Raw genomic sequence first — 21,784 nt, forward strand, 5'->3', positions numbered from 1 at the left:
GGGGGTCACAAACTAAGAATTACGGGGTAGGTGATTTAGGACAGAGATGAGAAATTTTATTATCTAGGGAGTGACAGTGCTGTGGAATTCTCTGTCACAGAAAACAGTTGAGGCCAAAACGTTCAATGTTTTCAAGAAGGGGTAAGATATAGATCTTGGGACTAAAGGGACAGAAGTCTATGGGAGAGAGTGGGAACAAGCTTTTGGAGGTGCTGTAACTGGCTCCCCTTGTGCTTTGTCACGAATGTAATCCAGTTTGTAGACCTTCTCTGTAGACCACTGCAATCTTTGTAATTTCTTCCAGTGGAAAACCTGCTCCACCGTTTAAAATCATCATCTTAGATGAAGCAGATTCCATGACGAGTGCTGCACAAGCTGCTCTTCGCCGAACAATGGAAAGAGAATCAAAAACCACACGCTTCTGCCTAATTTGCAACTATATCAGCAGGTAGGAGAATCGCAACTATTTAAAAGGCCATGATATTCAATTCATTTCACGTCACTCTTGTGCGCAAGAGAGTTAATTTTGGGTGCGTTGCTTGTTCATTATTGATTTATATGCTATTCTTTAACGACATAAAGCTATCCTATTAAAGAGATCAAATTTTAATTGACACATTAAATTTCATTTGGATTGAACAAAATTGCTAATTTGTCAACATTTGTCTTAACTACTTTTCAGTCAAGTCCTTTGAGGCTAGAATTTGAATGTTGAATATACTAATTTTACATTGTAGTGTGATGGTAGTAGATTCGGTAGTAGATTCGCCAACTTTAGGTACATTTAAGTTGTCATTAGATAAGCATATGGACGTACGTGGAATAGTGTAGGTTAGATGGGCTTCAGATCAGTATGACAGGTCGGCACAGCATCGAGGGCCGAAGGGCCTGTACTGTGCTGTTATGTTCTATGTCATATTTAGAATGCAGAGGCCAGCCTTTTTCACACCTGGCCCAGGCCTCTGTTTATGTTCCACATAAGCTGCCTCCTGTGTCTCTTCATATAACTGTATCAACGTGTTCTTGCATTAAATGTTGCTAACAGAAGACACACAGTTCAAGCTTTTTGTGTTACATTCAAGAGGTCTAAGATCTAAGAAATAAACTGAAAAATATTTTTCAAGGCTCTAACTTGTGTCCTAGCCCTGATGAGTACAAGATGAAAAATATTGACACTCTGGTCTCTCCAGTCAGTGTTTAAGCTCTGTAGTCATGGAACCCCTACAGTCCGGAAAGAGGCTGTTCGGCCCATTGAGTCAACTGAGCCTCTGAAGGGCATCCCACCCTATTCCTGTAACCCTGCCAGTCCAACTAAACTGTACATCTTTGGAGGAAACCCACATGGACATGGGGAGAATATCCAAGGCTGATATCAAACCCTGCTGGTCCCTTGTGTTGTGAGGGAGCAGTGCTAACCACTGAGCCACTGTGCTGCCTCAAACAATTACTTCCAAGGAAATGATTCTTGTATTCCTCTTTCCGTCATATACTGATCTAGCTCTTTTTTAAATACATCTACACTAGTCACCTCAACTATTATGTTGTTCTGAGTTCCTTGTTCTACCTGCTCTAAGGGTAAAGAGGTTTTACCTGAATTCTCTACAGGGTTTATTCGTGACCTGATTTATTTTGATAGTCTCTAATTCTTGCCTGTCTGGCAAGTGGAAGCATTTATAAGACTTCCCTGTTTAACTTTTTCAAAATCTTAAAGACCTATATGAGCCACAATTAAGTCTCTTTTTCAAAGGAAAAGAAACTTTGTCTGCTCAATTTAGTGTTTATTTTGTCTATGTAGCACTTGTAATGTGGAGACTAAAACTGTTTTCCAGTTGTGACCGAACAAATATTTTGTACAGTTTAACAAATTCTTTGATTTCAGTTCTGCCTTTAGAAATGAGCTGTTGTTTTTATTATGACCTTATTTATTTTAATTTGAATGGTTTGTGTATCCTTAACCCCAGGTCTCTCTGCTTCTGTACATCAGCTGGATGTTCTTTTGTTTTCAAGAAATTCGTGGGTTTTTTGAGTTATGCTTGCTTGAATTAAGATATAATTGTAGTGTTTGGTTAATCTATTTTGCACACATGCATCATCTTCTGGTCAAAAAGAGTAATCTGTATGTAGGATAAGTGACTTCAGAAGAGGTTCCTGGTTGAATTGGGTTTCCTAAACTTTGATAACTAAAAAATAATGACCTTTAATTGCAGGCGCTTGTAAATATGTCTGCTTCTAACAGTGGTCAAGATGGATGAGATTGGACCAATTGCTGTAATTCAGCATGTTTACCTCATTGACCTTGTGTTTATGGGGACTCAGTTTAATTGTTTGCCTTATTTTGGAGGAAATGTTCTTGTCCTTCTCTTGCCCATTATTTTGGTGTGAAATATTGATATGTGGCAGGTATAGCAACTCAAAATTTATACAATTTAGTTGGTGCAAAGTTATTCCTTATAATGGTGGGTCCACACATAGAAAGCAGAAGATTTGTAGAATACCTGTGTTGTTGCAGGGTAAGTTTGTGTAATCTGCCTTTTACAATATAAAGAATGGAATATAGTGCTGGTCCGACTATGGCTGTGACAGCAAGTCACCATAAAGTACAAAAAACAAAGTTGCTGGAAAAGCTCAGCAGGTCCACCAGCATTGTGAGGGGGTAAAAACAGAGTTAACATTTTGGGGCCGGTGGCTGTTCCTCAGAACTGACGGTGGCTGGCAAAACGTCATTTTATATGCAGAAAATAGGGAGGTGGGTGGGGTAGGGAGTAAATGATAGGATAGAACCGAAAGAGAGAGAGACAGTTGGACAGACAGTTGCTAATAATCAGGCTAGGAGGGTGAATAGTTGTTAATGGGGACTGTTAGGGACTAACAACATAAAAAAAATGTACAACCATTCTGTTTGCTCACACATGATGCTTCTGTCTGCCTTTTCAGGATAATTGAACCACTAACCTCTCGATGTTCAAAGTTCCGTTTTAAACCTTTGACAGACAACATACAGCAGAAGAGGTTGCTGGACATCTGTGTGAAGGAGAACATGCAATGCAGTGATGAAGTAGGTCTCTGGTGTTCCATGACATGTTTAGAGTTCAAATCTTAATCAAACTACCTGATGTAATTTTGACATGGTTCAGCTTTAAGGAAGTTGGGGCCACTGTAATTACAATGTCTTTCAGTTCTGATGACTATAGCATCTGCCTGCCTGGACAGATGATGGGCTACACCCAGGTTGTATGCTGTTTCTGGGTGCAGTGTCACTTGTTGTGGCTGCAGAGTCTGTTTCATGAGAGGCATTCCCATAGCATAATTGTTTTTTCATTCATGGAGTGAGGGCATTACTGGCGAGGCAGCATTTATTGCTCGTCTTTAATTGCCCAGAGGGCAGTTAAACGTCAACCACATTGCTGTGAGTCTAGAGTCATATGTAAGCCAGACCAGGTAAGGATGGCAGTTTCCTTCTCTAAAAGGACATTAGTGAACCAGATGAATTTTTGTGACAAGTGACAATGAGACACAGAAAACTGCAGATGCTAGAACCCAAGGTAGACCATCAGGAGGCTGGTAGAACACAGCAGGCCAGGCAGCATCTGGAGGAAAGGAGCACTCAACATTTCGGGTATTACCCTTTTACAGGACTGAAGAAGGGTAATACCCGAAACATCGACTGCTGCTTTCCTCCAGATGCTGCCTGGCCTGCTGTGTTCTACCAGCCTCTTGTTTGTCAACAATTGATTCATGATTATCATTAGACTCTTCTAATCTATCATTAGACTCTGCTGTTCAGTAGAAATAGGCAAGATAAATGAGTGGCTTGAGAGATGGTGCAGGAGGGAGGGGTTCAGATTTTTGGGACATTGGGACCGGTTCTGGGGGAGGTGGGACTATTACAAATCAGACAGCCTACACCTGGGCAGACCTGGAACCAATGCCCTAGGGCCTGCTTTTGCTAACACTGTTGGGGAGGATTTAAACCAATGTGACAGGGGGATGGGAACCAAATGAGGAGGTTAGTGGACAGTAAGGAGGTAGTAATTAAAGCCTGTAAGGAAGACAGTGTGACAAAGGGGAAGAGGAGGCAGAGAGCAGATGATGAACACAAAGGGACAGGTGGTCTGAGGTGCATTTGTTTTAATGTGAGAAGTGTAGTAGGTAAGGCAGATGAATTTAGGGCTTGGATTAGTACCTGGGAGTGTGCTGTTATTGCTGTTACTGAGACTTGGTTGACGGAAGGGTAAGATTGGCAACTAAATACCTCAGGATATAGATGTTTCAGACGGAATAGAGAGGAAGGTAAAAGGGGTGGAGAAGTTGCATTACTGGTCAAAGAGGATAGAACATAGAAAAGTACAGCACAGTACAAGCCCTTCGGCCCACGATGTTGTGCCATGGAATAATCCTAATCCAAAAATAAAATAACCTAACCTACATTCCCCTCAATTCACTGCTGTCCATGTGCATGTCCATCAGTTGCTTAAATGTCACTAATGACTCTGCTTCCGTGACTACCACTGGCAAACTATTCCATGCGCTCACAACTCTCTGGGTGAAGAGCCTCCCCCTGACGTCTCCTCTATACCTTCCTCCTAACACCTTAAAACTATGACCCCTCGTGGCAGTCAATCCTGCCCTGGGGACAAGTCTCTGGCTATCGACTCTATCCATGCCTCTCATTACCTTGTACACCTCGATCAGGTCACCTCTCTTTCTCCTTCTCTCCAGAGAGAAAAGTCCGAGCTCAGTCAACGTCTCCTCGTAAGACAAGCCCTCCAGTCCAGGCAGCATCATGGTAAACCTCCTTTGCACCCTCTCCAAAGCCTCCACATCTTTCCTATAATAGGGCGACCAGAACTGGACACAATATTCCAAGTGTGGTCTCACCAGGGTTTTGTAGAGCTGCAGCATAACCTCGCGGCTCTTAAACTCGATTCCCCTGTTAATGAAAGCCAAAACACCATGTGCTTTCTTAACAACCTTATCCACCTGGGTGGCAACTTTGAGGGAGCTACGCACTTGAACACCAAGATCCCACTGTTCCTCCACACTGCCGAGAATCCTGCCTTTAATCCTATATTCAGCATTTAAGTTCAACCTTCCAAAATGCATCATTTCGCGTTTATCCAGGTTGAACTCCATCTGCCATTTCTCAGCCCAGCTCTGCATACTGTCAATGTCTCGTTGAAGCCTGCAATAGCCCTCGATACTATCAACGGCACCTCCAACCTTTGTGTCATCAGAAAACATACTAACCCACCCCTCAACCTCCTCATCCAAGTCATTTATAAAAACTGCGAAGAGCAGAGGCCCAAGAACAGTGTCCTGTGGGACACCACTCAGCACTGACCTCCAGGCAGAATACTACCATCTACAACCACTCTCTGCCTCCTGTCAGCCAACCAATTCTGAATCCAGACAGCCAAATCACCTTGTATCCCATACCTCCTGACTTTATGAATGAGCCTGCTATGGGGAACCTTATCAAATGCCTTGCTGAAGTCCATGTACACCACATCCACTGCTCGACCCTTGTCAACCTGTCTCGTGACCTCAAAGACCTCAATAAGATTTGTGAGGCATGGCATGACCTGCCCCCCTCAAAGCCATGCTGACTCCCTTTAATCACGCTATGCTTTTCCAAATAGTCATAAATCCTATCCCTCAGAATTCTTTCCAAAACCTTGCTGACCACAGACGTAGGACTGACTGGTCTGTAATTTCCAGGGATTTCCCTATTCCCTTGCTTGAAAAGAGGAACAACATTTGCCTCCCTCCAATCTTCCGGTACGACCCCCGTGGAGAGTGAGGAAGCCAAGATCTTGGCCAGCGGCTAAGCAACCTCCTTTCTCGCTTCCTAGAGGAACCTAGGATAAATCTGGTCTGACCCTGGGGACTTATCAATCTTAATGTTTGCCAAAATTTCCAGCACATCAACTTCCTCAATCTCGATCTGTTCAGGCCTGCTTTCCTGCTCGTCAAAGTTCTCATTCACAGCAAGGTCCCTTTCCTTAATGAAAACTGAAGCAAAAAACTCATTTAGGGCTTCCCCTATCTGCTCAGACTCCACACACCAGTTCCCTACGCTATCCCTGATCGGCCGTACCTTCTCAGATTTAAGTTATTGGAGTTTTCTTCTCATATTCCTCCCCTTCTGAAGGCATGACTTCATGTTAAAGTCTGCATTAGAATTATTAGAGTAATAGAGTCTGTTTTTGCAAGCTGACAGATTCTGTGTCTGAGTAGTGATTCTCCCTGTGAGCTTGAGAGCCCAGGCAGTGTGTAGCCCATGGATTAAACTGTGGAAACAGCAAGGCTGAGTCTTCCGATGGTTTTTATCAGATGCTCCTTTCTTTTTTCTCAGTAAAACTCTGTACAAAACGCTAGTGTGGCCTCACTTGGTATATTGCGTGCAGTTCTGGTCACCCCATTACAGGAAGGATGTGGAAGCATTGGAAAAGGTGCAGAGGAGATTTACCAGGATGTTGCCTGGTCTGGAGTGCAGGCCCTATGAAGAAAGGCTGAGGGACTTGGGTTTGTTCTCATTGGAGAGAAGGAGGCTAAGAGGGGATTTAATAGAGACATACAAGATGGTCAGAGGATTAGATAGGGTGGACAGTGAGAGTCTTTTTCCGAGGATGATGACGTCAGCTCGTACGAAGGGGCATAGCTACAAGCTGAGGGGTGATAGATTTAAGACAGATGTCAGAGGCAGGTTCTTTACTCAGTGCTAAGGGCGTGGAACGCCCTGCCTGCCAATGTAGTTAACTCAGCCACATTAGGGGCATTTAACATGTCCTTGGATAAGCATATGGACAATGATGGGATAGTGTAGGGGGAGGTGCTTAGATTAGTTCACAGTTCGGCGCAACATCGAGGGCCAAAGGGCCTGTTCTGCGCTGATTTGTTCTATGTTCTATAATTTTATACTAATTATGCTGAGCCGAGGAAAGGGAGCTTTATCCTAGAACATGTTTTGTGCTGTTCATTAGCTGGGTCCACTTAGTGCTGACATCGACAACCAAAACGTTAGTGTGTTTCTTTCTCAGTATTTCTTGAGCGCCAAAATTTATCCCCAAAATATAAATTATGGGGATGGAAGAAAAGGCAATCTGTTCATACTTAGTTATATTCAGTAGTGCTTGGTCTCTTGTCATAGGTTACTCGGTATCAGTGTGAGCGTGAATACAGAAAAGAAGCCCTTCAATGATACACGTTTACGAAAATATTTTGAGGGTGTTACAAAGTTGCGTAGAGTAATTATGAATTGGAAGGCAGAAAGTTAGCATTTGTTGGTCAAAAATGATTGTGGGGGAAAAAGTGCGGTGGCCCCTTTAAGAGCTTGTGCCTTGTCTATGCTTGAAAGTTTATAAATGCAGGTGCACAGGAAGTGCTCAAATGTAAACATTTTGTATAGAACAACCAAGCAGCATTTTTTCCAAGACAACAAGTTTGAATTTGGCCAATTAATTTAAACTAAGCACCTAGACAAGAAAGCTAAATGAATTTAAATCTGATGCTGTTGACAACCTGAAACCAATCATATTAGAAGTGTTCGGGGAGGCGGCAGCCCCGTGGTATTATCACTGGACTGTTAATCGAGAGGCACAAATAAAATTCTGGGGTCCCAGGTTCAAATCACATCACGGCAGATGGTAGAATTTGAATTCAAGAAATAACTGGAATTAAGGATCTACTGATGACGGTGAATCTCTTGTCGATTGTTGGAAAAACCCATCTGGGTCACTAATGTCCTTTAGGGAACGGAAACTGCCATCCTTACCTGGTCTGGCCGACATATGACTCCAGATCCTCAGCAATGTGGTTGACTGTGAACTACCCTCTGGGCAATTAGGGATGGGCAATAAATGCTGACCAGCCAGCGATGTCCTCAGCCCGTTAGTGATAAAAAAGAATTGATTATGTTGTTATGATTACATAAGACAAGGGCACTTGGAAAATAGGGGAGAGCCATCTGCCCCCTGTCAGCTTCTCTGGGTGTTTTAGCAGTAATTATTAGAGGGGAACCCCTCCTCCCATCATAACAGATTGCCGCTTATGTTTTAGTTTAATTATCAGAGGGGTTCAGCTATTTCCCCTCTGTAACAAGGGGGAAACAGATTTTGTTTATTTCTTATACATTCTTACATCTGGTGTTAGAACTGTTATTTTGTTTAACCCGGGCAGGAAAATTCTTGAAACTGAAGTATGCCTACAATGAAGACCAAGCCTATCACAACTTTTTCTCTTTGCCCGTTGTCAGAAACGTTAATTCCTTTATAATGAAACAGGTGAAGAATGCCTTGTGCATGGATTCAGGGTGACAGAATGCTAAATTCATGGCTACTTTCACCTGTGTGGAACATCCCCAAGCCCCACACCGCTGCCATTGTGAATAAAGGGACAACAAAATAAGGTTCAGATCTCTAAGTTGATATAGGGAATCTCTTTAAGAGGCTCAACCCAAGGCTTTCCATATTTAATTGAATTAGCATACGCTTTATTGTCACATGTACTCACAGGAGTGCAGTGAAAAGCTCATGTCACTGCCGTTTTAGGTACAAAGGTCCCCAGATAGATTCTTGAGTACAAATTCTTAAGGAAAAATTTTCAAAATAAAGAAATGAAAAGTCCAGCATTACAGGCCTTCAAAAGTGTAAAATCACAGAAATAAAAGAGAAAGAAAGTTCAGAATAACAATCCTTCCATGACAATATAATAAAGATAAAGAAATTTTAAAAATCCACTTACCCCGTTTTCAGCTCTGGGCTGGAGGACATTGTAATCTTGGGCCTGACGCACTATGATACCACAGGAAGCACAATACAATGTGCTGTGCTGTTGTATATGACCTGGAGCTCCAGGCAAAAGAGTGTGATTGGAGATTGGAGTGTCACATTTACTACTTTGCCTCCGAAAGCGATATGGATGAGGTTTGGGACCAGGTAGAAGTGCACCCATCAGTCACAAGTTGTAGGGTAATTATATATACGCCAGGGTTACAAAATGGAATCACTCATACGAGCATTTCTCTCTTTTTAGAATTTTAAATGCCCCTGAAAATAATTCCATCTCCTCCTGAGGTTGACACAAAAATAAAACGTGGAAACCTGAAACAAAAACGAACTGCCTGAGAAACTCAGCAAATCTGGCAGCATCTCAGAGACAATGTTTTGGGTCCAGTGACCCTCCTTCGGGACATTAACTCTGTTTTCTCCCTACAGATGCTGCCCCACATGTAGACCAGACTAGGTAAGGATGGCAGATTTCCTTCCCTAGAAGACATCAGTGAATCCAGATTGATCTTACTCACAATCAGCAGTGGTTTCATGGTCATTATTAGACCTTGATTTCAGATTCTTTATTGAATTCAAATTCCACTGTCTGCCTTGGTGGGATTTGTACCTGGGTCTCCTGAATGTTGGCTACATTTCTGGATTAATAGTCTACCGATAATGCCACTTGGCTATTGCTCCGTTGCCTCACCCCACCACAAACTAATTAAATATCAATTTCAAGTTTATGGGATTCTGTTTTTAAAGGTTAATTTGGACTTCTGTTTATTATAATATTCTGTAGAGATTAAATAAAAAAGAAACTTACAGCTAATGTAATTTTTGAGCTGTGGCCATTTCCCTCTGTTGTTGTGACTGTGGTTGATTTGATTCCCTTGCATTGAACATAAACTTCTGAGTTGCAGTTGGTGTGTACGATAAATGTTTTTATTTGGTCACATTATGTTTGATCATATGTAGACAATCGCTATGCTTATCGATGTATCTGAAGGAGACCTGAGAAAGGCAATAACTTACCTGCAGTGTGCAACAAGACTCACAGGAGGGAAAGGCATCACCGAACAAGTCATCATGGAAATTGCTGGGGTAGGAAAACCTTTTCTGCCTATGTATAAAAGATAAGAGTTTTAGGAAGGAATGGATAAGCCCTTTCCTTGAATGATTTGACTGATGGCTTTCAGTCAATTTGATACTGTGTTGCTGTTTCAGCCTTGGAAAAGATTTTCACTTTGTGGTTTTCATCGCTGTTTGTTCTTTTATATTTGAGACCGAAAAGAATTTCTTGGTGATGATTGGAGCTGAGGGGGCGATAGTGATCTCTTCTAGAGAGCAAAGTGAGGGTCAGGAGACAGAGAGGTCAGCATAGGAGCAGCTGGATGACAGATCTGACAGTGGGTTCAAACTATAGTGGATGTGAGGAAATTGCTAGGCACATGAGTCCGAACACGCCATGGCAGGAGATTTCCAGGAGGAGTAGCTGTAAACAGCAGGAATGTTCAGCTAAATTTTGTAAATGTCCAAAACTCCTTAAACTGCTTTTTGGTACATTTAAAGGTCAGTCTCATTGGGTTTTTAAGTTAAAGTATCCCTTTCATTTATCCAAACTTTTGTATCCTAGTACAGTACATAGTTTAACAGTTCCCTGGTATAAGATCCATATAACTCGATATTAGAATTTTTTTTCCTTGAGCTTCACTTCACATCCTGTTGAAGATGGGATTTTGTTTTTCCCTTTCCTGTGATGTGGGAAGCAAATCTGTCACTCTGTGGGAAATAATGGGACAGTGATGTAATTACATTGCAGTGCTGGCAACTGAGCATTAAGCTTTAAAATGTCATCGTAGCAACCTGCAGAAGAATTTGTCAATGAAAACAGTAACAACTGCCACGTTGCCTGGCATTGCTAGAAGGTATACAGGATACTTGCTTTTATCAGTTATGGCACAGATTGTAAGAGCAGAGAGGTGATGTTGGACCTGTACATGACTTGTGTGACACCACAGCTGGAGTACTCTGTGGTTTTCTAGTCACTGCAATGTAGGAAGGATTTGATTGCATTGGATTGCCCTTTTTATTTTTGATGAATTGAATTCTTTTGCAGGCTGCCACGTTGGCATCATAATGCTCAATCTATGCATTGCCAGCACTGCAGTGTAATTACACCACTGCCCCCATTCGTAACCCACAAAGGTTACAGAGGAGATTCACCAGGATGTTGCCTGGGATGGAGCAGTTTACCAATGAAGAGAGATGAATGGAGCAGAGATGGTTGAAGGAAGACCTGATAAAAGTGCATAAGATTTAGGGTTAGGTACAGGGTGGTTAGGAAACAGCTGCTTCTCTTTGCTGAAGGGTGGCTAACAAAGGGGTATCATTTTAAAATGAAAAGCAGGAACTTTAGAGGGCATTTGAGGAAGATGTTTTTCACCCAAAGGGTTGGGGGGGGGGGGGGTGCTCTGGAATGCATTGCCTGGGTGGGGAGTTGAGGTGGGAAGCTTTATAAGCTTTCAAAAATACTTGGATGAGCATATTAAGAGTCATAACATACAAGGGCTATGGACCTCATGCTGCTAAATATGACAGTGCAGACTTGATGGGCTGAGGGCCTTCTGTGATGTATGACTCTGTGACATCTACTGAGGCGTGTTGAGAGTTTTGGTATCTACCTGAGTCACCAAGGACAATTTTGGTTTATAGACAATAATCGACAATAGGTGCTGGAGTAGGCCATTCGGCCCTTCAAGCCAGCACCACCATTCATTATGATCATGGCTGATCATCCACAATCAATATCCTGTTCCTGCCTTATCCCCAAGTTTAAACCCTTAAAGGTTTAAAACCTTGTGCAAATGATGCCTCTAATAGTGCAGTACTGTTATGGAAAATCCATATAGTGTCTGTGCTGAAGTTTGTAGGGGCTGACTGCAAGATGAGTATGTTGGCAACTGAGTTAAACTTTTGTGAGAGTTGTTCCATTCAGTTCCCTAACTGTCTCATCCATATTATTGTATGCACACAGTTTGTGAGGGTAAAGAGCTGTTTGTTTAAATTGGTTTATATTTGTTTATATTCTTCAGTTTCTGAAGAAGGCTCTATGCCCGAAACGTCAGCCTTCCTGCCCCTGTGATGCTGCTCGGCCTGCTGTGTACATCCGGCTCCGCACCGTGTTCTCTCATGTTTGTTTATATTGTTTGTCTTTCCTTCCCTAGGTTGTACCATCAGAAATAATTGACAGTCTGTTAGCCGCTTGCCATAGCAGCTCATTTGAAAAACTGGAAACTGTAGTAAAAGTAAGGATAAGGACTCTGTTATTAACAAGATACTGGGGGGGGGGGGGGAGGAGGAGTAGGAGAGATTTTTAACCACTTGCCATTAAAATTTAATGGTAGGCCTTCAGCTAAGAAAAATACTGAGTGAATCTATCAGGTGGCCAATCAACACCTGTCCATTTTTCTTCCCTAAATGTCCTTCCAATGTCATTCAGGGCACTGACATCTATTTAGTATTTCTGTAAAATTATGTTGGTGAGGTTGGCCAGGCCAAGTTAATGTTTCTGACCTGATGCAGGATTGATATTGGCTTCATATGAAGGATTAGGTAAACAATGAGGAGTCAGCACTACCCCTTCTGTAAATTTCATACAGCAGTATTCCGTTCATTCAATTAAAAAAAATTTCATCAAGTTGTGTTTATTAATGCTGGAAACGATTGAGTGGGGGAAAATAATTAATATGACAATCTAGATTAATTGACTGCTTGAACAGTTCTTTTCTGGTGAGTGTTAAAAATTTAGATAAAAAGACTCCCTTATCTCAGTATACTTTTGTGTAATTCATGTTTGATACAAATCACCACTATGACTTCTGAATGGTGAAACATTTGTCCTGTTCAGACTTATTGAAATGTCAGCCCACTCTGGCATTATATTTTGTAAAGATGCAGTAATTCATCAAGCATGCACTGCAGTACCTGACCGCATGTGCCAAATCTGTGATCACTTCACCTGGAAGGACAACAGGAGACCCACAAGGGTTGCAGGGTTTCCTCCAGATCACACACCATCTTGACTTATGAGTGTATTACAGTTCCTTCAGTGCTGCTGGATCAAATTCCTGGAGCTGCTTTCCCAGTGGCTGTACCCCCCCGCACCCTCAGGACTGCAGCAGATAAAGGCTGCTCATCATCAACACCTCAAAGCAATTAGGATTGTGCAATCAGTGCCGTGCTGGCCTGAGATGCCTATATTTCATGAACGCATTTTTATAAAACTACACTTGTTTTAATAAATATGCCTCAAGCTACTTGATTCAAGCTGTTCTGCTGGCCTCACTGTCAGGTAGAATAGAAAGTTGAGTCTGAGAAGCAGCTCCAATTAGCTTTTATATGGATGTCCCAGGAGACACAATCTTGGCTGAGGATCTTGCACCTTTTCTGTATCTCTGCTGGAAAAATACATGTTTGTGAAATGTGCAGTGCGAACAGATCTCACTTAGTAATGCCCTCTGTGCTAATTAACGTGCCAATAGACTCAATACGAGCATGTTTTTGAATAATTTCTTATAGTGCTGGCATGATGCAGCATATTAATTAAAGGGAAACAGTACTGAAGTGGGGACGTAAAAGTGTGAATGTATCGCTGATGTATCAAAAGTCCACTAGTAAATAGGTTACCGATGGGCTGTCTGATCAATTAGATTCCAGACATGCATGCAAAGTGCTAATCCACAGAGAAAAGGTTTTGTTTTAGCTATTCGCTATGTATGAAGTACTTCAATTAATCTATGCCTATGTTTTCCGACAGAACATGATTAATGAAGGCTATGCTGCAACACAGTTAATCAACCAACTGCATGATGTCATTATTGATAAAGAGGATCTTAATGATCAACAGAAATCAGCAATCACACTAAAACTGGCAGTAAGTATGCCCTGAAATAACCTGAGTTGTGTTTTTCTTAACCTTTTCTCTGGTTTTACAGTATACAAATTTCTTCACATAACTCCATCTAGCAACATGCTTTGGTATCCTGACTTGCAAAAACTGTCTACTGCCTTAAACCACTCCCTCCACACCACCTCCCCCTGTCCCATTTGAAAGCAGTTGGCTAAAATACTAGTGTAATATGTTAGTGAGTGGTTCATTAGCAATTGTAGAATTTTCAGTTTAATTGTAGTTTGATTTCTTTACTCAGAGTGATAAGGGTGTGGAATGCCCTGCCTGCCAATGTAGTGAACTCAGCCACATTAGGGGCATTTAAACAGTCCTTGGATAAGATTACGGATGATGATGGGATAATGTAGGGGGGTGGGCTTAGATTAGTTCACAGGCCGGTGCAACATCGAGGGCCGAAGGGCCTGTTCTAGGCTGTATTGTTGTATGTTCTATGATTTCTTTGAAGAATACTTTTTGTTATACTGTTTGGACATGATGTAATGCCTTTTCACCTGAAGGCTAAATTTGAAATGCTTCCATGAAATTTAGGTCTCTATTTGCTTGAGGGAAAATTCACATATCTATTCATAGCAAACCTTTTGTATATTACGTTTTTTATAAAGAAAAGCACTGATCTCCGTCAACTTGTCCTTTGTTTGCATTTCCAAACCCAATAGTTATCATGACCAAGATTCAATTTCTACAACAGATTTACAAATAGTTGTTGTTTAGCTAAATGATGCATTGTATTGGTAATTTTATTCATTGGTATTCTTGCAAATTTGTTGTAGTCACTATTTAAAGATTTTCCATTAAGTGGAGCTCTTCATTTCTGGACAAAAATACAATATTCTTGAAAACTGGCCCTCAGTGCCAATTGACTGAAATCCTAATTCTGTTTGAAAGTTATTTTTCAATCTATCTCTGACAATCTCCCTCAAAGTTGCCACCCAGGTGGATAAAGTTGTTAAGAAAGCATATGGTGTTTTGGCTTTCATTAACAGGGGAATCGAGTTTAAGAGCCACGAGGTTATGCTGCAGCTCTACAAAACCCTGGTGAGACCACACTTGGAATATTGTGTCCAGTTTGGGTTGCCCTATTATAGGAAAGATGTGGAGGCTTTGGAGAGGGTGCAAAGGTTTACTAGGATGCTGCCTGGACTGGAGGGCTTGTCTTACGTGGAGAAATTGACTGAGCTCAGACTTTTCTCTCTGGAGAGGAGATGGGGAAGTGACCTGATCGAGGTGTACAAGGTAATGAGAGGCATGGATAGAGTCAATAGCCAGAGACTTTTCCCCAGGGTAGGACTGACTGTCACAAGGGGTCATAGTTTTAAGGTGTTAGGAGGAAGGTATAGAGGAGATGTCAGAGGGAGGTTCTTCACCCAGAGAGTTGTGAGCGCATGGAATAGTTTGCCAGTGGTATAGTCGTGGAAGCAGAGTCATTAGTGACATTTAAGCGACTGCTGGACATGCACATGGACAGCACTGTATTGAGGGGAATGTAGGTTAGGTTATTTTGTTTTTGGAATAGGATTAATCCACGGCACAACATCTTGGGCCTGTACTGTGCTATACTTTTCTATGTTCTAATATATAGTTAGCTTTACAGAATGTTATGCTGTTGCACTTATTTCTAAGCATGGCCTTTTTTGCTCCCCAGGAAGTTGATAAATGCTTAATCGATGGTGCTGATGAGTACCTGCAGATGATCAGTCTTTCTGCAGTTATTATGCAACAGTTTACACACACCACTTAATCAAAGCAGTTGAAGAAAATAACTTCGTTCAATTATTTAGGCTCACAAAGACCTGAAAGGTCTATGTACAGTCAAAAACCCTCAAGCTGTGTGGTGACTTTTTTACAGTGCTTTTAGATCAGTGTTTGGTACAAAATAAAGTGTTTCTAAATATGTTTGAAATGTAATAATTTTTTGACATCAATCATTTCACCGAGTCTGGTCAATACACATGAACAACAAATTTTAAAACATCACTGACTTAAGGTCATCCCTTCAATGATTTTCTATGCATGCTTCTGAGGTGATTTCAGACTTTGCTGCATCATTTCAGTATATGTTTTGCTACAATTGGTCTCCAGGAAGAAGTATTAGAGCTATACTGAAATGATGCAGCAATGTTTTGCTACTATTGGTCTCCAGGAAGAAGTATTAGAGCTATACTGAAATGATGCAGCAATGTTTTGCTACTATTGGTCTCCAGGAAGAAGTATTAGAGCTAAAGTCTGATATGTACTGAAGACTATGGCCTGTTGGAAAAAAAAAGTGGCTGCATGATTGATTATAATGTCCTTAAGACTCTGAAAGGGTTGTTTAACATCTTTATTGTATAAATGGGAGAGACTGAAAGCAAGAAACCACAGGCCAATTAACGTAACATTTGTCATAAGGAAGTTGCCAGATTCCATGATTAAAGGGAATACAGCAAAATACTTCCCCACCACAGATGTCACCTCACTGGCTGAAATTTCCTGGATTATCCCTGCTTCCTTTCTTAATCAAGGGAACAACGTCGGATAACCTCCAGTCCTCTGGAACCTTGCCTGTGGTCAAAGAGGATATGAAGACATCTGTTGATAGCCCAGCTACTTTTCCCTGCCTCGATGTAAATTAGGATAGATCCTATCTGGCCTGGAGGACCTGTCTACCTTACTGCAATTTAGGATACTCAAAACTTCCTTTTAATATGTTGACATTTTCTAGAGTATTCACACACTCATCCTTGACCTCAACATCTTCTCCTTGGTGAATACTGATACAAAGTACTTAAGGATCTGTCCCACTTGCTGTGGCTCCATGCATATCATCCCTCCTCGTTCCCTTGCTACCCTCTTTCCTCTAATATATGCGTAAAAAGCCTTGGGATTCTCCTTGACCCTGTTTGCTAAAGACATCTCATGGCCCCTTTTAGCTCTCCTAATTTCTCTACACTCTTCAAGGTAGATGTATGGTATCGCTTCCTTTTGACTTAAGTTTACAAATTTCCTTGCTGTCTATGGTTACCGCCATTTCTAGCCTTCAGTTGGCAGGAACACACATGTCCTGCACTTTATGCCAGACATAGATTTGCCTTTAAATAACTGCTCCCAATCCACATTCTCCAGTTTGGATGTAATTGGCCCTTGTCCAATTAAACACCCTCACCCGAGGGCCACTCTTGTCCATGACTACTTGAAATCTTATGGAAGTATGGTCACTAAGCCCAAAATGCTCTCCTCACGAAACATCAATCACTTGTCCTGCTTTGTTCCTGAATTCCAAGTCTAGTATGGCCTCCTATCTGGTTGGATTGTCAACATACTGACTCAAAAAGCCCTCCTGGACACACAAATTGCTCTCTAACTGATGCCCTGCCTCTACATGAGTCCCAGTCAATAAGATTATCAACATGTTTTTTGCAAAAGGGAACTTGTTTGACCAATATAATTATTTTTCTTTAAGGTAATGTGTGCTGTGGACAAAGGGGGACCAGTAGATGTACTGTACTGAGATTTCCAAAAGGCAGTGTTAAGGTGCCATAGCAAAAGGTACTGCAGAAAACAGAAGTTCAGCGTAGAGTAGTGGTGCCTCACAGCATCAGGGACCTGGGTCCGATTCTACCCTCTGGCAGCTGTGTGGAGTTTGCATATCCTCCGTGTGTGTGTGGGGGGTTTCCTCCCACAGTCCAAAGATGTGCAGGCTAGGTGGATTGGCCATGCTAAATTGCCCATAGTGCCCAGAGATGTGTAGATTAGGTGGGTCAAAGGAGGATGGGTCTGGGTTGGGATGCTCTGAGGTTCAGTGTGGACTTGTTGGGCCAAAGGGATTCTATGATCTATACTGGTACAGATTGAAGATCAGCAAACTGACAGGAAAGTGACAGCAGGTATAAATGAATCTTTTTCACATTAGCAAGATGTAAGAAGTGGTAGACCTCAATCTGTTTGCAACATGATAGGGTTGCTAAATTAGCTCATGCCACAAAAATAGGTAGGGAAGTAATGAGGACATAAGGTTAAGTGTGAGTGAACACATGGTAAAACATGAAAATGTCCATTTTGGCAGGAAAATTATAAAGCTTTTCAAATGGTGAGATTAAAACTCCAATGTAGAGATCTGGTTGTCCTTTGGGGGCACATTGCAAAATATTCATGAGGGTACAGCTAGTTATTATTATTACAGGAATGGTATTAATAGAATGTTATAATTTATGATAACCTGATATCATTGTGATCAAGTCCCCTTTGCAAGCATTTGTCCTGTTCTCGTACTCATCCTGATGTCCTTTAAATGTTAATTGTATCTGCCTATTATACTCTGAATACTCATTTCATACACATGGAAAAGTTGCCCCTCACATTCCTTTTGACTCATTTCCCTCCTCCCCCCCCCCCCCCCAACTTCTAATATTTGACACACTTACCCCTGGAAAAATACCATTAACTTTTCATCTTAAATTGAGACAAGCTAGGCTTGTATGTTTCAGAGATAGAGTCTCCAGCATCTGCAGTTCCTATTGAGATAACATGGTGTAGAGCTGAATGAACACAGCAAGTCAAGCAGCAGAGGAGTAGGAAAGCTGACACTTCAGAAAATTTTCTGAAGGGTCTAGGCCTTGGGATCATCAGCTTTGCTGCTTGGCCTGCTGTGTTCATCCAGCACTACACCATGTTATCTAGGCTTATATGCATTGGATTTGGAAGAGGCAACTACTTAAAAGATAAAATCTAAAAGAGGGTCTTCTGGGATAATCTACAACTAGGGGGTCAGTTCTGTAGCCCTCTTGAAAACACTCTACTTGAATATTTTAAGCTAGAGGGAATTAAAAGGTGTCAGTTGAGCCATATTGAATGTGAAGCAGGTGAGTTTGAGAATGTTAGCCCGTGCTATCAAGGAGCACTACCAACACAGGATGTCACACCTGGCACACAGTAAGATGGTTGCAGTTGTTCAAAAAAATCAGTAATCTTACTCCAGGACATCTATCAGGGTTCCTCAGGTGTTTCATCAACTAAAATGACCTTCCTTTAATCATCTAAATGCTGATGCTTGCCGAATGTTCAGCACTGTGTGACTCAGAAACTAGAACACTCTTCAACTGCAATGATGGGGTAACTTTTGAGCTTGGCCTGACATTCACACCACACAAATGTCAGGCTATGACCATTTTGAATAAGAGACAATCTAATCACCCCTCACCATCCTGAGTGCTACTTTTGACCCAAAACTCAACTGAACTCACCATTTATATAAAACAGCTACAGGAGTAGGTCAAAGATTTGGAATACTGTGTTAACTCAATCCTTTCAACCCCCCTATGCATGCTCACCATTACAATACTCCTTATTTGCCTGGACTGCTCCAACAACTAAAGAAGCTTGACCCTATCCAGGATAAAGTAGCCTGCTTGATTAGCACCACACCCACTCCCTCCACAAATGACTTTTAGTAGTAGTGTGTACCATCTACAAAATGCACTGCAGAAGTTCACCAAAGATCTCTATACAGCACCTTCCAAATTTCAACTGCTATTATCTTAAGGACAAAGACAGCAGAAACATAGACGTGTCACCGAGTCATAATCCTGCTATTCCCTCCCTAATAACACTGTAGGTCAACCTACAGCACAGAGTGCAGCTCACCACCACCTTCTCAAAAGCAACAAGGGCCAAGATCAAGGCACTGGATTTGCTATTCCTAATTTTGTATGGCTGTGCCATGTGCCTATAACAGAAACCTATAACTATAACCTGAGAGATAAATGGATCAATCATTTACAATGCTCCTTCATGATGTTGATGAACTGACTTAAATAATCTAGATGCTATAACAACCAGAGTGCTGGAAAAATTCAGCAGGTACATCTGCACTGAAGAAAGTGCTGAGTCCAGCAACTGTTCATGCTCCTCCAGATTTGAGTTAATGGGTGACAGCCAAATTTGTTAATGACAGTAATTTGGCTGTCACCCATTAACTCAAATGTGGAGGAGCATGAACAGTTGCTGGACTCAGCACTTTCTTCAGTGCAGATGTATCTGCTGAATTTTTCTAGTATTCTGGTTGTGAACAGATAGTGACAGGTTCGATGACAAGTGAGTATAACGTGGAAAATTTGAACTTTTAAACAAGAAATATACTTCCTTTAGTGAGTCTACACTAAGACTGTTACCCTGTACTGTATACTGTTGTTTTTTTTTGGACAAGGGCCAAGATGTGGAGCCCCTACTCTCTACATAGAATCTTGGCATGAGGGAGTGGTCTTAAAAACTGAACTGAACAGTGGTAGTTAACAGTAACCAGGACCTGAAGAATATAAAAGCTATCAAAAACTTACTCTGAATTCATTAGTAGATTCATACAATGTTGGATTTCTGGATGTAACCTACTGCTTGTACCTATCAAAGTTGCTGTCTCATCGACTTGCACTTTTCCTATGCTGGTTGGTGTAAGTGTAGGCAACAGGATTTTTTTGTTACTCATGAATTAAATCTCTGCTAGCTCTCCATGACATTGTGGCAGTCTTATAATCAAACCCTCTCCTCTGCCCTGCCCCTTATTATTGCAGTGTGCTCTAACACTTTAATGTTAATTAGTTATAGCATTTTTCCTAGAGTATTTTTAATCAGTGCAGTATAAGATGTCTTGAGCATTGGGAAATGATGGCTTGTTTCTTCAATTATTTAACAAATTGATGTCTGAGGCTCAAAATTCCACTTATGGCTGGTCTGTTAGTTTCCATCAAAAGTAAGTTTAAAAACTTTTACAGAAAACAGTAATACTCTACAGGGGGGAGAAAAAAAACTTTGATGTAGAGTCAAAAATTAAATAGGAATAGCAATTGCTCATGAACCAGTAATCGTGAGGCCAGCCATTCTAAATCTCATCACTAATTAGGGTTTGGTCAACAAATTAAGTTTAAAAAGAACAATTCACTTCAATCACAGGATGGTGTTGTTACTAGCTAGAGATGCTGCTTAATTGCCTAGAGGGCAGTTGAGTCAACCACATTGCTCATAGTCTGTTGTCACAAGTAGGCCAAACCAGGTAAAGACTCTTCATTCTACTTGTCAGATCAGTTTTTAAAAAAGCTAAAGACAGCAACTAGATGAATTGAAGTGAGGCAGGGGTAGACCAACCTCTACATTTAAAGAGTCTGCTCTCAGCAGGGCAGATGCTATGGGACCATCATCAAGGTCCCACCTTAAACAATTACCTGCTGTTTAGTAGAGTATTCCAAACACAGTACTTTTGATTACACAATAGCATATGTATGGTCAGCCTAGTGACCTTGTCTCCATCACAGCTCCAGCTACACCCAATTTAGGCCCAGGTATTTAACCAACCAATTACCTACCATCCAGACTTGTTCCACACTTCGTTTTCTGCTGGATTCTAGGAATGATTTAATATTCAAAGTTAAAACACAAACCAGTCATCCATTTCACTCACACCCAGAAATTGAACCAAGCAATCTCCCACTCTTCAGGAGGACTGACCAATCAAAATGACCATTTTTAAACTTTTGTTTCCCCCTAGCAAGAGGTCAACATTTCATGTTGAAATTAACTTTAATAGCTTTACATTCTAACTTTTCAGATTCCACCATACAAATTCAATAAACCTAAATAGGTGCAAAACACATTACTGTCGCAAAGAGCTTCAAATCAGTCAGGGCACTGATTATTTGGAAGCCATACCAATAAAGGAAATGCAGAAATTTATACACAAAATCAAGTTACTTATCTAAACCTGCACAATGTTCCATCAGGTTTTTTCAGTTCAATGTGAATGTTAGCTTCACTGCGGCTGTAACACTGCAACTCCAAATCAGCCAGCATTTGATGTTGAACCACCCCTGTGCATGCACAACTTAAACCTTACAATTTAAAAAGGTAACAGGCACATAAAGCTATGTATTTTATAGAAACCCCATTTAAACGTAGGTTTTGAGTGTAAACCTCAGTGTTTCGTAGTTTGAAAGCACCACAGGAATGAGCCTGTAATACATTTGCTTAGGCTTGCTGCATTTTATATTGCTCAGATCATACAAACATGCACCACCATTGC

The 21,784-nt window shown here is 41.3% G+C and overlaps 1 protein-coding gene across 2 annotated transcripts in view; it reads left to right on the forward strand.

Moving 5' to 3' along the window:
• The window catches only part of rfc4 (replication factor C (activator 1) 4), a 40,016-nt gene extending 24,383 nt beyond the window's left edge, over positions 1 to 15,633 (forward strand). For both annotated transcript variants that reach the window (XM_059650924.1, XM_059650925.1), the window contains exons 6-11: positions 305 to 448; positions 2,935 to 3,055; positions 9,747 to 9,872; positions 11,996 to 12,076; positions 13,588 to 13,704; positions 15,383 to 15,633. In XM_059650924.1, the coding sequence (XP_059506907.1) occupies positions 305 to 448; positions 2,935 to 3,055; positions 9,747 to 9,872; positions 11,996 to 12,076; positions 13,588 to 13,704; positions 15,383 to 15,478 (685 nt within the window). In that variant the 3' untranslated portion in view covers positions 15,479 to 15,633. The remainder of the gene's footprint in view (positions 1 to 304; positions 449 to 2,934; positions 3,056 to 9,746; positions 9,873 to 11,995; positions 12,077 to 13,587; positions 13,705 to 15,382) is intronic.
• The last annotated feature ends 6,151 nt before the right edge of the window (positions 15,634 to 21,784 follow it).

Source organism: Stegostoma tigrinum, chromosome 14 (assembly GCF_030684315.1).
Source record: "Stegostoma tigrinum isolate sSteTig4 chromosome 14, sSteTig4.hap1, whole genome shotgun sequence".
In the NCBI taxonomy this organism is placed as follows: domain Eukaryota; kingdom Metazoa; phylum Chordata; class Chondrichthyes; order Orectolobiformes; family Stegostomatidae; genus Stegostoma; species Stegostoma tigrinum.